This window comes from Oncorhynchus gorbuscha, linkage group LG23 (genome assembly GCF_021184085.1).
Source record: "Oncorhynchus gorbuscha isolate QuinsamMale2020 ecotype Even-year linkage group LG23, OgorEven_v1.0, whole genome shotgun sequence".
NCBI classification, from domain to species: Eukaryota; Metazoa; Chordata; class Actinopteri; order Salmoniformes; family Salmonidae; genus Oncorhynchus; species Oncorhynchus gorbuscha.
Window position 1 is genome coordinate 27764033 of NC_060195.1, and position 16528 is coordinate 27780560.

The window sequence follows — 16528 nt, forward strand, 5'->3', positions numbered from 1 at the left end:
AATGCTTATGGATCAATAAGGGGAAAAGTGTACCCAAATGCGCTTCAGACCAGCTTAAACAAAAAGGGAATCAGGTGCTTGACCGAGGGACTTAAATCTAAAAATATTCCTTCCACTATCCAGGAATATAACGAAAAAGGAGAACTCTGTTTCTGCATTGATCTGATAAGTTTATTATTATGTTTCGGTGTAATCGCCTTCATGAGGGCCTTCGATAGGAAAGGGTGGGAGGCATCCAATTTGTAAGTCGCTCTGGATAAGAGCGTCTGCTAAATGACTTAAATGCAAAATGAAATGTAATCTATAAGCCTATAGCCAAGGGAATGTCCCACTCGCCATGTCAATAATAGCAATTTGTTAACAATACATCCATATAAGTCAACATGATTTACCCCACCCACTGAGCACAAGACCACAACATTTAACCAAAAAGACAGTCTTTTGCTCATAGGCCATGTTTTTATGCATCCTCGCTATCACCTGCCTGATTCTGAATTTAAGGGGCTGCATGGTCAATCTGACCACTGCATTGGCTGTGCAGCATTTACGGTGATACAGCCTCTGCAGAAGTCAGGGCATTCATGCTTCGTGGAGCAGCGCAGAGCTATTGTCAAGGAAGTGAGTTTGCGTTTTATACAGGATCTCCCGCCCCCACCTGCTGTCAACCAATCATGTCAATGTGGAACTATACAGAGCCATCCACATTGATTGAAAATTTGGGAGGCGCACAGCGATGTGCAATTGTGTCACTCTCCATATGGAGCCTCCGACCACATTTTTGGATCAAGCATAAATTGGATTTTCGAAAGTGGATGGCAGAAACGGGGCAGGCAGAGGCTCTTGTACCCTCCCACTGAAGTCTCTATTCCCAGAGAACAAGACACTGCATAATGGAAAATCTAGTATTTTCACATGCAAATAATATGGTCCTAATTAATTGACCATACCCTGAACAGCTGTTTTCTATCACATAGAATATGATTTAACAGAATCAGTTACAATGACAGCTATCTTGTCCAGAGATTATTATTAAATGTTGAACTCAATCCCCTAAAGAACAAAATACATATTACCTTGCTATATTATTAGGAGGGAATGAAGACAGACAGAAGCTGTGGCTGCTGCCTTGTGCCTGCCAATCTTTTGTATTTGCACGAGATGACTGATAGGCACGCTGGCTTCAAAACAGCGCCCCCTCCAATCTGGCACGCCACTGTTGTGAAAATGTTTTTGGAAGCTATTGAAATACACTGCTCAAAAAAATAAAGGGAACACTTAAACAACACAATGTAACTCCAAGTCAATCACACTTCTGTGAAATCAAACTGTCCACTTAGGAAGCAACACTGATTGACACATTTCACATGCTGTTGTGCAAATGGAATAGACAACCGGTGGAAATTATAGGCAATTAACAAGACACCCCCAATAAAGGAGTGGTTCTGCAGGTGGTAACCACAGACCACTTCTGAGTTCCTATGTTTCCTGGCTGATGTTTTGGTCACTTTTGAATGCTGGCGGTGCTTTCACTCTAGTGGTAGCATGAGACTGAGTCTACAATCCACACAAGTGGCTCAGGTAGTGTAGCTCATCCAGGATGGAACATCAATGCGAGCTGTGGCAAGAAAGTTTGCTGTGTCTGTCAGCGTAGTGTCCAGAGCATGGAAGCGCTACCAGGAGACAGGCCAGTACATCAGGAGACGTGTAGGAGGGCAACAACCCAGCAGCAGGACCGCTACCCCCGCCTTTGTGCAAGGAGGAGCACTGCCAGAGCCCTGCCAAAATGACCTCCAGCAGGCCACAAACGTGCATGTGTCTGCTCAAACGGTCAGAAACAGACTCCATGAGGCTGGTATGAGGGCCCGACGTCCACAGGTGGGGGTTTTGCTTACGTTTGGCATTTGCCAGAGAACACCAAGATTGGCAAATTCGCTACTGGCGCCCTGTGCTCTTCACAGATGAAAGCAAGTTCACACTGAGCACATGTGACAGACGCGACAGAGTCTGGAGACGCCGTGGAGAACATTCTGATGCCTGCAACATCCTCCAGCATGACCGGTTTGGCGGTGGGTCAGTCATGGTGTGGGGTGGCATTTCTTTGGGGGGCCGCACAGCCCTCCATGTGCTCGCCAGAGGTAGCCTGACTGCCATTAGGTATCGAGATGAGATCCTCAGACCCCTTGTGAGACCATATGCTGGTGCGGTTGGCCCTGGGTTTCTCCTAATGCAAGACAATGCTAGACCTCATGTGGCTGGAGTGTGTCTGCAGTTCCTGCAAGAGGAAGGCATTGATGCTATGGACTGGCCCGCCTGTTCCCCAGACTTGAATCCAATTGAGCACATCTGGGACATCATGTCTCGCTCCATCCACCAACGCCACGTTGCACCACACACTGTCCAGGAGTTGGCGGATGCTTTAGTCCAGGTCTGGGAGGAGATCCCTCAGGAGACCATCCGCCACCTCATGAGGAGCATGCCCAGGCGTTGTAGGGAGGTCATACAGGCACGTGGAGGCTACACACACTACTGAGCCTCATTTTGACTTACATCAAAGTTGGATCAGCCTGTAGTGTGGTTTTCCACTTTAATTTTGAGTGTGACTCCAAATCCAGACATCCATGGGTTGATAAATTTGATTTCCATTGATAATTTGTGTGATTTTGTTGTCAGCACATTCAACTATGTAAAGAAAAAAGTATTTAATAAGAATATTTCATTCAGATCTAGGATGTGTTATTTTAGTGATCCCTTTATTTTTTTGAGCAGTGTATATTGTCTACATTTGATTTGGCCACATTTATACTGAACAAAAATATAAATACAACATGCAACAATTTCAAAGATTTGATTGACTGAGTTACAGTTTATATAAGAAATCAGTCAAATGTAAAATTCATTAGGCCCTAATCTATGGATTTCTCCTGACTGGGCAGGGGTGCAGCTATGCGTGGGCCTTGGAGAGCATAGGCCCACCCACTGGGGAGCTTGGCCCAGCCAATCAGTTTATTTAAAACATTTTATTTTTATACAGACAAATACCCCTCAGCACCTCACTTCAGACGATCCCTCAGGTGAAGAAGCCGGATGCAGAGGTCCTGGGCTGGCGTGGTTACGTAGTCTGCGGTTGCGAGACCAGTTGGACATACTGCCAAATTGGAGGCAGCTTATGGTAGAGAAATTCAAATGTAATTATCTGGCAACAGCTCTGGTGGACATTCCTGCAGTCAGCATGCCCTCAACTTGATTCATCTGTGGCATTGTGTTGTGTGACAAAACTGCACATTTTAAAGTGGCCTTTTATTGTCCCCAGCTAAAGGTGCACCTGTGTAATGATCAGGCTGTTTAATCAGCTCCTTGATATGCCACACCTGTTAGGTGGATGGATTATTTTGGCAAAGGAGAAATGCTCACTAAAAAGGGATGGAAACAAATTTGTGCACAACATTTTAGAGAAATACGCATTTTGTTGAGTCTAGAAAATGTCTGTGATTTTTTAAAATTTAAGCTCACAAAACATGGGACCAACACTTTACATGTTGCGTTTATATTTGTGTTCCGTGTATATTAGACAGCTTAATGCACACTTTAAAATGATTATGTGAGCTAAACAAACATTTAAAATTCAAAAATGTAAAAACATTTTCCTTAAAGTATAATTTGAGATGAATGTTACTGTCTTCCCCACAGCAAAAAAACAAATGCATGTAATTTTGTCAAACAAGGAAATGGTTCCAATCGTTTTTCCCATAGGGGATTTTAGAAACATGTTAAGGGCTGTGTTTTGTGTCGGTTTATCCTGGTGTGACGTTTTGATAAACGTGTGAATCCCTCAAGGACAAGGTGATTTTCTTCAGTATATTTGTCTGTATTTAGCCTCCCCAAAAAGGAAACGTTAATGTGGCTATGACACGTGACGAGACTTCTGAATCAAGATAAATGTAAGAATCTCGATCACAGGAAGCAATTGAGGGGAGGATGGCTCATAATAATGGCTGGAATGGATTAAATGGAATGGCATCAAACATAGAAAACATTTGTTTGATGTGTTGGATACCATTCAAATATTGGCATTCCAGGCATTACTATGAGCCTGTCATCCCCAATTAAGGTGCCACCAGCTGCCTGTGCTCTGGATTAACTAAATGTAGTAATAAATTGGCTACATTTCTTCAAATTGACAATTCTGTGAACCTTGTGCAAATTTTAAATTGACACAATACCCGTTTGTAAAGGTGTCAGCAAGAGATGGTTTTCAGGAGCTTGCAGGGATTTGTTGTTTTGCATGATACCTACTTTGATGCTAATTAGCATTTTCAAAATCTGAGAGTAAATAGATTTGAATATTAATAGTCACCTTGTCTGAGAGTGATTTACATGGTCATCAAAACATCACACCAGCGTAAGCCTACACGAAACACAGACCTTATTTTAAGTGTTTCTAAAATCCTCCATGGGAAAAATGAATAGTGGAAAAACGATTGGAACCATTTCCCTGTTTGACGCTAGGTTTTTATAGGTATTATGACACCTCCACTGTTGGGCTCTATGGAGGACTTCTCCTTCTGGTGACTGCCAATATGGCCGAACCATGGCTTTAAAGCCTCTGTGGCCAATACAAATCTTCAGCAATCCAGGGATATACATCTTTGGTGCCGACACACAGTATCAAGCACTGTCTGGGACATCGGTGCATCTGACATCTCACTGTACATAGCCTTTTGGTCTTGTCTGCATAGCTACACTAATTAATTCCAATCCTAGTTATAGGACCAATTTAATTTTGGCAGTAACCAGTTGCCTTCTCTGCGGGGTAGACAAAACAGGGTGGACGTGCCCCGTTAAGAGAAATTACAGTGATTTGAATACAGCGGATTCAAAATCACAATAGCAGTAATGGGAAGTTCGGCTCTTTTTAATGACTGATCATTTCGACTCGTTCAGTCAAAAGAACGAATCTTTCGACTCATTTCGTTCATTTGAGTCAGTAATGCCCAGAGCACGCAGGACCGCCTACCCGGCGAACAATGAACTGAAAACTTGAAATAGTCATGATTCGTCAAGCAGTCTCGTTTCACCCAACGGCTTATTGCAGCTGTCATGCGACTGAGACTTTGAAAAGCGTTCTTTAAACAATGTACATTTGTTGATTGCTAGACAAACAAGATGTTTTCTTGGTACATTTGAAACGAGGTCGAGTTGTGGCCGCAACAGGACGACTCTTGGCAGAATGCATTGCTTGACTGCCTTGATGATAATCACAATATCGTTCGTGAACTGCAGCACCCCAAACGATTCGTTCTTAAATTGGAGTTTGATGAGCAGAGTATGTTTTGGTTCTACATCATAACAAATTAATTGCATTCATTATTGCACTATGAGTCAATTATCAGTTCTAAACACGTATTTTCATTGTCTATGCTGTCTGCTGTGTGATAGACAGTTGATCGGTGCGTGTATTAACCCTGCTAGAATTCATTGAGGCCAGCAGGTCAAATAAACGACTAAAATGAACGAGTCACTCGGGAAATAGAATGATGACTCAAGTCAGTAAAAAGAGTCGTTCAAAAAAGAACGAATCGTTCGCGAGCTGCACATCACCACACAGTAGCCTAGCTACCTGTCAGTAACACATAGCACATCAGAACAGCAGCAGGCACTCGCATCACAACAACACGGTCGTTGGCAGAGGAATGGGGGGGGGAAGCTAGGTAGTTAGATTTCCGAGAATAAGGAAAAGCTCACTACAATCAAGATGGTGTCGTGGATTATCTCCAGGATGGTAGTGTGAGTATGGACTCGGCAACGTCAGTTTGTTGTATTCGCTCTGCTGCTATACTAACTACTGCTGCCATGGCTTGTGTCCAGATCGTGCGCAGCCAGTTATCTCGATGGCCAGAATGACAGCGAACCTGCTAATTTGCTTGCAATTGAATTGTCGTTGTTGGTTTATAGCCCATGGTGCTGAAATGGGTATGTTGACCACTGGTGTTTCACAAAGACAGTTTTGTAGGCAAAGAGCAACACCGTTACCAGAGAGAACGTTGGCTAACTAGGTAGTTAGCTCAAATGATAACGCTGCTAGCCAAGTGAAGGTGGAATTAATTAGCTAGCTAACACGCTTGCTTATGCCATCCACTGACGCCAATTTGTCAATTCATATAGTGGTTGTTATTGTAAATCAGTAAAACAAAATGCTCTAGTCTTGAATATTGCTGATCACGCACGGTGGATAGTGCATTTTTAGTAAGGTTTGCGTGATGATCATCAAAACACATGGCAGACACTGCATTGCTAGCATGACACTGACATCCAGAGACCTCATTGAAGCTCTTCCATTCCCACTGCGTGTCACCTGGACCGATAATGTCAAGATCTTACCTGATTCTCATGATGTTATTTATGAAACGTGTCGATAAAGGGTGAGACCCAAGAGGGAGGCACAGATGTCATTTGATGTTGTAATGAGCCAGCTAGGATAGGCCTACCTGTACCCTGACAGCTAGATTAGTCAACAGCTGTTTATACAGTTGAGTCATACACACACAGTCATTACCCTACAAACCCCCAGAATATATCTAGCTGTTATCAGCTCTTTGTGTTTGTTAGTCAGTGTTGTATTCAGGTGGTAGGATTTGTGTGGGCAGTTTCTGTCAAACAATGTTTTGTTTTCATCATGTCATCAGTAGCAATTGTCATCTTGGCATAAAATGAGAGGCAAAACTTTAATAGTTTTATAGTTACCTAAATCTCAGATGTAAAGAGCGGAGCCTGCCTTCTATTTTTTAAATGCACAGGTTGTGCTGAATAGATGTCATTGATGAATCTGATTTTGCATTGGATTACGTAACCAATAACATCTAAGCCAACCGTTACTTTAGTGTAGAGGGTTTAAGGCTCATTGTGTGGCAGGTAATCATGTGTTAGAGACCAAACAAACATGATTGAATGGTTCTGTAAACAAGATGATGCTTATCCCCAGGGATTGGCCAACCCTGTCTTTATCTTTGTGTACTAGTATGAAAGTCACTGTCATTCTCATTCTCACTCGGTATATATGTTAGCATAAACTCTGTGTTGCTGGGCTTGTAAAAACTGAATTGGACACTACAAGTCAAAGTGCCCAACAACAGATGGCTATACATTTCCACTTAATCTGCACATATAATTACAGTCGATAGGTCTAATCACAGAAGAGTTGGGAATCTGAGCCTGCTCAGTGCTTGGTAGCCATTTCTTCTGTCTCTCCTTGAGGTCATTGGACAGCATGGAGTTGAGATATGGGACAGAGCAGAGAGGAGTCTGGGAGTGAGACAGACATTGGGTGCCTGCTGTGGGAGTCTGAACCTTGCCTCTGGCCTGCCACGCGTCTCCTCTTACTGGACAGCTACAGCGCAGAGTAGAGCAAAGCAGCCCTGGCAGCATGACTGGGCAAATCACAGACATATAAAGACCCAGACAGACGCACAGGCTCTGTGCACATGAGAAACGCACAGATGGAACAAGGGAAACCCATAGCTGGAAATATTTTGGGGCGGCAGGGTAGCCTAGTGGTTAGAGCGTTGGACTAGTTAACCCACTGTTCCTAGGCCGTCATTGAAAATATGAATTTGTTCTTAACTGACTTGCCTAGTAAAATAAAGGTAAAAAAAAAGCCAGAGAGGTGAGAAAATGTGGACAGAAAGGAGGAATACATGAACCTAGAGTGGTAGAAATGGCCATAGCCTTCACATGGTTGTGTGGCAGATGGGCAGTAAGGTAGCAGGCGTGGTCCTCCCAGCTCTCCCCTCCCTCAGCATTCAGTTTCCTGTCACATCAGCAGTAATTGCCATGCAGCCGGGCTGACAGGACAGAGTGGTGTGTGTGTGTGTGTGTGTGTGAGAGACTGGCTTTTATCATGTGTGTTGCAGCCAGATCCTTGTGTGTTTGGTCCATCTATCAGTAGCAGAAGCGTTTTCCATTCTTTTTCAATCTTCTGCTTCCTGAACTGATTATTTGTTCCAACAAACCACTGCCCTTTGTCTAAATGTAACCATCTGTTATTGCAATAGAGCGGGTCAGGTGCCCTAACTAGGCTAACCTAGAATGATATTTTGAGAACTGCCCAGAATATGGCCTACTTTCCCTCAAAGCAACCTATTTATGCAGACTCTGAGATCATGGGTTTTAGACTGGAATCAGGTGTTAGGCCACATTTTACTGGATACATATTGAAACAGAGGGAAACATTTGGTCAGTGTTACTACCCTGAGGTCATGTTGCCCGGGTGATGTTGTTTACTGTACCTTAACCCCTAACCTCTGACCCATTCCTCTCTGACTTTCCTCTTTCTTCAGCCTGGCCTTCGGGACCCTCTACCCGGCCTACTCCTCATACAAGGCCGTCAAGACAAAGAATGTGAAGGAATATGTGAGTTTTGTACTTGAATACTGTAACTCTATTGTTGCAGTGTATTAGTAGGTCTTTACAACATCTTCAGTGATGGGCTAAATATTTTAAGTCTCTTGTAGTTATTTCATATATTCATACTGAGATAATACAATGGACAAAGTTATGATGGTTTTAAAATGGCTTTCACCCTCCAATGCGCTGCAGCCAGTTTCCATTGTTTCTGAGGATGAGAGAGCAGTTTAAACAGTATCTGTTTAAAATGGGATCCTCCCAGCTTACCTCATTCCTGTTAGGGAGCAGAGGCATGAGAAAGAGAAGGGGTGGTAGAGGAGGAGGAGTGGAACTCTGTGTTCTGGCCCTCTGCCTAGCTCCGCCAAGCTCTCTCGTCTCCTGAGCCTTCTCCTCCCTCTGGTTGCTATGGAACCCCCCCCCCCCTCAATATTTGAGCTGGGGCACATGCAGATAGAGAGAGGAAGGGATAGATCGAGAGGGAGAAGAGATGCAGAGGACATTTTTTCCCCCACCCATCTCTTCTTTTTCCCTTGATATCCTTTTCTCTTTTCTGTAATGATTTAACAGTAGAAATACCTATTTATATAACATCACACGTTTGACCTGTGCTGTGTCCCTACAATGCATTTGGAAAGTATTTAAACCCCTTGACTTTAACCACATTTTGTTACGTTACAGCCTTATTCTAAAATAGATTTAAAAAAAAAAACATTTCCTCATCAATCTACACATAATACCCCATAATGACAAAGCGAAATCAGGTTTTTGTCATGTTTGCAAATGTATAAAAAACACAAGTATTTTGACCCTTTGCTATGAGACTCGAAATTGAGCTTAGGTGCATCTTGTTTCCATTGATCATCCTTGAGATGTTTCGACAACTTAAATGGAGTCCATCTGTGGTAAATTCAATTGATTGGACATTATTTGGAAAGGCTCACCTGTCTATATAAGGTCCAACAGTTGAAAGTGCATGTCAGAGCAGAAACCAAGCAATGAGATCAAAGGAATTGTCTCTAGAGCTCCGAGACAGGATTGTGACGAGGCACAGATCTGGTGAAGGGTATCAAAAAATGTCTGCAGCATTGAAGGTCCCCAAGAACACAGTGGCCTCCATCATTCATAAATGGAAGAAGTTTGGAACCACTAAGACTCTTCCTAGAGCTGGCCGCCCGGCCAAACTGTACAATCAGGGGAGGAGGGCCTTGGTTTGGGAGGTGACCAAGAACTCGATGGTCAATCTGACAGAGCTCCAGAGTTCTTCTGTGGAGATGGGAGGACAACCATCTCTGCAGCACTCCACCAATCAGGCCTTTATGGTAGTGGCCAGACGGAAGCCACTCCTCAGGATTAGGGTTGCAAAGGGTAGGAAACTTTCGGGAAATTTTCCATGGGAAGTTAATAAGCCTGGGACTTTGGGGAATTTTGCTTAAATTCATCAAAAACGCTTATAAAACAGTGAATCTTTTTTTGTGGGATACACATAAGGCAATTCTAGGTCTTGTGGCATATTTTGGTTTAACTATCCACAATTCAATGTAATTTCAACCCTCTGCATGCACAGTGCATTCTTCCATCACATGTACAGCTCTCAAGATCTTGCACACGGATGAGATGCTATTGAGCCAACACTACTACACTGTCTGAGCCAAGGACTACATGCTTTCTGCATGCACAGTGCATTCTTCCATCACATGTACAGCTCTCAAGATCTTGCACACAAATGAGATGCTATTGAGCCAACACTACTACACTGTCTAAGCCAAGGTAAGTTTTTTTTTATTACAATACTGGGTGGGGTGAATATATTTTATAGGACATGCATGATTTTTTGTTAACTAGTAAATCGTAGCCTACAGCAAAGTGTGTTTAAATCATTTCTAACTTGTGAACAATTTCTGCTAGTTAGTTTTTGCAACCAGGGCGGTTTTAGCGAGCTTGAGCCTGCTAACTGAGTGTTAATTCACCTGTTTCCATATGTTTCATTTGAAAACATTTATCGTACAAAGGAGTTGTTTAGTCTAACTGCTTAACTATTTATCTGTACATGGAATTGTATTATTACTTTTTACTCATTTGTTTCTCTTCTTTACAGGAAAAGTCCCTCTATTCGAGGTGAATATGATGAGTCGGACACCTTATCGATAGCAGCAGCTCATGGTCCTCCTGGAATCAGAAGTTTTTTAACTCAATGGAGGAACATAGTCAGAGAAATGCTGATGGAATGTCTTGCTCGAACTGTGTATGCAACTGGTCTCCTCTGATGCTCACAGGAATGTGTATTGGAAGAGATTTCTTAATGTTCTTCACCCAGCATACACCCCTCCAACCAGACATGCTTTATCTACTCATTTGCTGGATGCAGAGTTCAAAAGAGTTCAAGTGAAGGTCAAGCTAATCATAGAGAAAGCAGACGGTATTGCAATCATCTCTGATGGGTGGTCGAATGTTTGTGGAAAAGGAATAATTAACTACATCATCGCCACCCCTAAACCAGTATTTTACAAGAGCACAGACTCCAGGGACAACCGACACACCGGTCTCTACATTGCAGATGAGCTGAAGGCAGTCATCAATGACCTTGGACTACAGAAGGTATTTGCACTGCTAACAGACAATGCTGCGAACATGAAGGCTGCTTGGTCTAAAGTGGAGGAGTCCCACCCTCACATCACACCCATTGGCTGTGCTGCTCATGCATTGAATCTGCTCTTCAAGGACATCATGGCACTGAGAACAATGGATACACTCTACAAGAGAGCCAAGGAAATGGTTAGGTATGTGAAGGGCCATCAAGTTATAGCAGCAATCAACCTCACCAAGCGAAGTGGGAAGAATAAGAGCACCACATTAAAGCTGCCCAGCAACAACCGTTGGGGTGGTGCTGTCATCCTCCTGGATTATGTATTTTGGGAGCGAGTGGTAAGTAGCCTGAAACTCCTGAAACTTATAGCAGTAGCCATTGCATGGATTGAGGGAGACAATGCCATCCTGTCTGATGTTCAGACTGCTTGCAGATGTAAGAGAAGTAATCCGTACTGCCCTGCCCACTTCACTGTTGCTCCAAGTAGAGGGAACTGCAGTTCTGAAATACATCAAAAAGCCTGAAGCCCATACACACCCCAGCATACATGTTGGACCCCAAGTATGCTGGCAAGAGCATCCTGTCTGGTGCAGAGATCAACAGGCCTATGGTGTCATCACTACTGTGTCTCACCACCTTGGCCTGGATGAGGGCAAGGTTCTTGGCAGTCTGGCAAAGTACACTTCCAAGCAAGGGCTTTGGGATGGCAACATATCTCATCAGCCACCTGGGGGAAGGGACTTTGTGGATCTGAGGCTCTTTCCCCTGTTGCCTCCATCATCCTCCAAATCCCACCAACATCAGCCGCCTCAGAGCGCAACTGGTCCTTGTTTGGGAACACACACACCAAAGCATACAACAGGCTGACCAATGCAAGGGTTAAAAAAATTGGTGGCCATCCGGGCAAATTTGAGTCTTTTTGAGCCTGACAACGAGCCATCCTCAACAAGGTTGGAAAGTGACAGTGAAGATGAGGCTTCAGAGTCTAACTTTCAAGAGGTGGACATTGAGGAGATCCAGGGAAAGACATGGAAGCCTGAGAGGAAGACAACCAAAGCTTTAGTTTCTCGACTATCATTTTACAGATGTATGTTGAAAACGTTTTTGGGAGATGCGATGCATCATTCAATATTCCCTTTTGTTGTTCAGTGAAATCATCCCATGTGAAGAGTCAACTCATTTAATTACAGTTCAATTCGTAACTATTTTTTTTTTTAAATGTATATTTGAAGGATTTAATCCTTTGCAATTGTCTACTTATGACAAGGGAAAGGTTTATGTTTCTGTGTCCATATGATATGGTAAATATATCCAATGCAAAAAAACATCTACATTTAAATGGTATTAATATTCATTTGCATATATTCCCACGGAAAGTTTCCACCTCTGAATATTCCCTAAAATGTGCAACCCTAGTCAGGATCGATGGAAAGATGAACGGAGCAAAGTACAGAGAGATCCTTGATGAAAACTTGGTCCAGGGTGCTCAGTACCTCAGACTGGGGTGAAGGTTCACCTTCCAACAGGACAACGATCCTAAGCTCACAGCAAAGACCATGCAGGAGTGGCTTTGGGACAAGTCCCTGAATGTCCTTGAGTGGCCCAGCCAGAGCCCAGACTTGAACCCGATCGAACATCTCTGGAGACACTTGAAAATAGCTGTGCAGCTACGCTCCCCATCCAACCTGACAGAGCTTGAAAGGATTTGCAGAGAAATATTAGAGAACCTCCAAATACTGGTGTGCAAACCTTGTAGCGTCATACCCAAGAAGGCCCGAGGCTGTAATCACTGCCAAAGGTGCTTCAACAAAGTACTGAGTAAAGGGTCTGATTACTTATGTAAATATATTTTAATTTAACATTCTAAAAATCTGTTTTTTCTTTGTCATTATGGGATATTGTGTGTCGATTGATGAGGAAAAATAAACATTTAATCCATTTTGCGATAAGACTGTAACGTAACAAAATGTGGAAAAGGTCCGAATGCACTGTATGACATTAAAATGTGACTCATCCTCTCAGCCTATTCAATGCATTCCCTCGCTGGGTTTAGTGCTTTATATTTTTCATATGCCGATATATTTAGATGAGATGTTTTCACTCTGTCAGTGTGACATTTTAGGATTCATCCCACATCTCACTATTTATATTGCAGTAGGTGTTGATACTCTCTCCGTCCTTTGTTTGGCAGTGACTGCTTACTGTAGGCTATGCTTTGGTCTGTATGTGATGCTCTCTCCCATCTATATCGTGTGTGTCCAGGTGAAATGGATGATGTACTGGATAGTGTTTGCATTATTCACGACGGTGGAGACCCTCACAGACTTGTTCATGTCCTGGTGAGTCATGTGGGTCATCTCTGACCACTGCCCTACAGCCATTTAGAACAATAGCCCCTAGGATCATCCATATGAAAAACAATTTACACTACATGGCCAAAAGTGGACAGCCCTTCAAATGAGTGGTTTCGGCTATTTCAGCCACACCAGTTGCTGACAGGTGTATACATTCGAGCACACGGCCATGCAATCTCCATAGACAAACATTGGCAGTACTCAGTGACTTTCAACGTGGCACTGTCATCAGATGCCACCTTTTATAAATCAGTTTGTCAAATTTTGGCCCTGCTAGAGCTGCCCCGCTCAACGTTAAGTGATGTTATTGTGAAATGGAAACGTCTAGGAGCAACACAGGTAACAGCCGTGAAGTGGTAGGCCACACAAGCTCACAGAACGGGACTGCCGAGTGCTGAAGTGCATAGCGTGTAAAAAATGGCAACACTTGCTACTGATTTCCAAACTGCCTCTGGAAGCAACATCGGCACAAGATCTGTTTGTCGGGAACTTCATGAAATGGGTTTTCATGGTTGAGCAGCCACACACAAGCCTAAGATCACCATGCGCAATGCCAAGTGTCGGCTGGAGTGGCGTAAAGCTCGCGACCACTGGACTCTGGAGCAATGGAAACGCATTCTCTGGAGTGATGAATCACACTTCACCATCTGGCAGTCCGACAGATGAATCTGTGTTTGGCGGATGCCAGGACAATGCTACCCGTCCGCATGCAAAGTGCCAGCTGTAAAGGTTGGTGGAGGAGAAATGGTCTGGGGCTGTTTTTCATGGTTCGGGCTAGGCCCCTTAGTTCCAGTGAAGGGAAATCTTAATGCTACAGTATACAATGACATTCTAGACGATTCTGTGCTTCCAACTTTGTTGGAACTGTTTTGGGAAGGCCTTTTCCGGTTTCAGCATGACAATGGCCCTGTGCACAAAGCAAGGTCCATACATAAATGGTTTGTCGAGAGCGGTGTGGAAGAACTTGACTGGCCTGCACAGAGCCCTGACCGCAACCCCATCAAACACCTTTGGGATGAATTGGAACGCCGACTGTGAGCTAGGCCTAATTGCCCAACGTCAGTGCCCAACCTCCCTAATGCTCGAGTGGACAGCCTTCCTAGAAGAGTGGAGGCTGTTATAGCAGCAAAAGGGGGACCAACTCCATATTAATGCCCACGATTTTAGAATGAGATGTTTGACGAACCTTATATATATATCTATCCCAATTTCATGGTATCCAAATGGTAGTTACAATCTTGTCCCATCGCTGCAACTCCATTACGGATTCGGGAGAGGCAAAGGTCGAGAGCTGTGCATCCTCCGAAACACAACCCAACCAAGCCGCACTGCTTCTTGACACACTGCTTGCTTAACCCGGTAGCCAGCCGCATCAATGTGTCGGGGGAAACACACCTGGCGGCCGTGTCGGCGTTCAACGAACCTTTGGCCATGTAGTGTATATTTACAGTACCAGTCAAAAGTTTGGACACCTATTCATTCAAGGTTTTACTTTTTTTTTTGTATTGTCTATGTTGTGGAATAATAGTGAAGACATCAAAACTATGAAATAACACACGGAATCATGCAGTAACCAACATGTGTTAAACAAATCAAAATAGATTTTATATTTGAGATTTTTCAAAGTAGCCACCCTTTGCATTGATGACAGCTTTGCACACTCTTTTCATTATCTCAACCAGCTTCATGAGGAATGCATTTCCAACGGTCTTGAAGGAGTTCCCACATGTCCTGAGCATTTGTTGGCTGCTTTTCCTTCACTCTGTGTTCCAACTCATCCCAAACCATCTAAATTTGGTTGAGGTAGGGTGATTGTGGAGGCCAGGTCATCTGATGCATCACTCCATCACTCTCCTTGGTCATATAGCCCTAACACAGCCTGGAGGTGTGTTTTGGGTCATTGTCCTGTTGAAAAACAAATGATAATCCCACTAAGCGCAAACCAAATTGGATGGCCAGGCTGGTTAAGTGTCTTTAAATTATAAATAAATTACTGACCGTGTCACCAGCTAAACACCTTCACAGCTGCTCCTCCATGCTTCACGGTGGAAACCGCACATGTGGAGATAATGCTACTCTGCATCTCACAAAGACATGGCAGTTGGAACCGAAAATCTCACATTTGGACTCATCAGACCAGAGGACCAATTTCCACCAGTCTAATGTCCATTGCTTGTGTTTCTTGGCCCAAGCAAGTCTCTTCTTATTATTGGTGTCCTTTAGTGGTTTCCTTGCAGCAATTTGACCGTGAAGGCCTGATTCACGCAGTCTCCTCTGAACAGTTGATGTTGAGATGTGTCTGTTACTTAGCATTTATTATGGCTGCAACTTCTGAGGCTGGTAACTCTCATGAACTTATCTTCTGCAGCAGAGGTAACTCTGGGTCTTCCTTTCCTGTGGCGGTCCTCATGAGAGCCAGTTTCATCATAGCGCTTGAAGGTTTTTGCTACTGTACTTGAAGAAACTTTCAAAGTTCTGGACATTTTCCAGATTGACTGACCTTCATGTCTTAAAGTAATGATGGACTGCCATTTCTCTTTGCTTATTTTAGCTGTCCTTGCCATAATATGGACTTGGTCTTTTACCAAATAGGACAATCTATTGTATACCACCCCTACCTTGTCACAACATAACTAATTTGCTCACATATTAAGGAAATAAATTCCACAAATGTACTTATAATAAGGCACACATGTTAATTGAGATGCATTACAGGTGACTACCTCATGAAGCTGGTTGAGAGAATGCCAAGTGTGTGCAAAGCTGTCAAGGCAAAGGGTTTCTACTTTGAAGAATCTCATATTTTGATATGTTTAACACTTTTTTTTTTTGGTTACTACATGATTCCATGTGTTATTTCATTAGTTTTATTTCATGTCTTCACTTATTCTACAATGTAGAAAAGAGTACAAATAAAGAGAAACCCTTGAATGAGTAGATGTGATAACTTTTGACTGGTACTGTACATTGATATGACCTATTTTGGTTGACAAGCTGTTAAAAGTATTTTAATATGTTGTGCTCACTAGGATTTGATATATTTAAATCAACTTCGATTTGATTGTCTACATTTGTCCAGAGCAAACACTTGGTAAACCCTTTAATGCCTGAAATAGAAAATAAGTATTGTTTCAGTAAAATTGTAGCCCACAACCATTCTTCTTTCCTGTCTATTAACAGTCCTTTTGGT

The 16528-nt window shown here is 43.2% G+C and overlaps 2 protein-coding genes across 4 annotated transcripts in view; one reads left to right on the forward strand and one right to left on the reverse strand.

Moving 5' to 3' along the window:
• The window catches only part of LOC124010977 (ras-GEF domain-containing family member 1C-like), a 290823-nt gene that overhangs the window by 173435 nt on the left and 100860 nt on the right, over positions 1 to 16528 (reverse strand). The window lies entirely within an intron of this gene.
• LOC124010982 (receptor expression-enhancing protein 2-like) overlaps positions 5068 to 16528 on the forward strand; it is a 43486-nt gene continuing 32025 nt past the window's right edge. Inside the window, exons 1-3 of the mRNA XM_046323849.1 lie at positions 5068 to 5784; positions 8334 to 8406; positions 13247 to 13323. Of these exons, the coding sequence (XP_046179805.1) occupies positions 5753 to 5784; positions 8334 to 8406; positions 13247 to 13323 (182 nt within the window). The 5' untranslated portion in view covers positions 5068 to 5752. The remainder of the gene's footprint in view (positions 5785 to 8333; positions 8407 to 13246; positions 13324 to 16528) is intronic.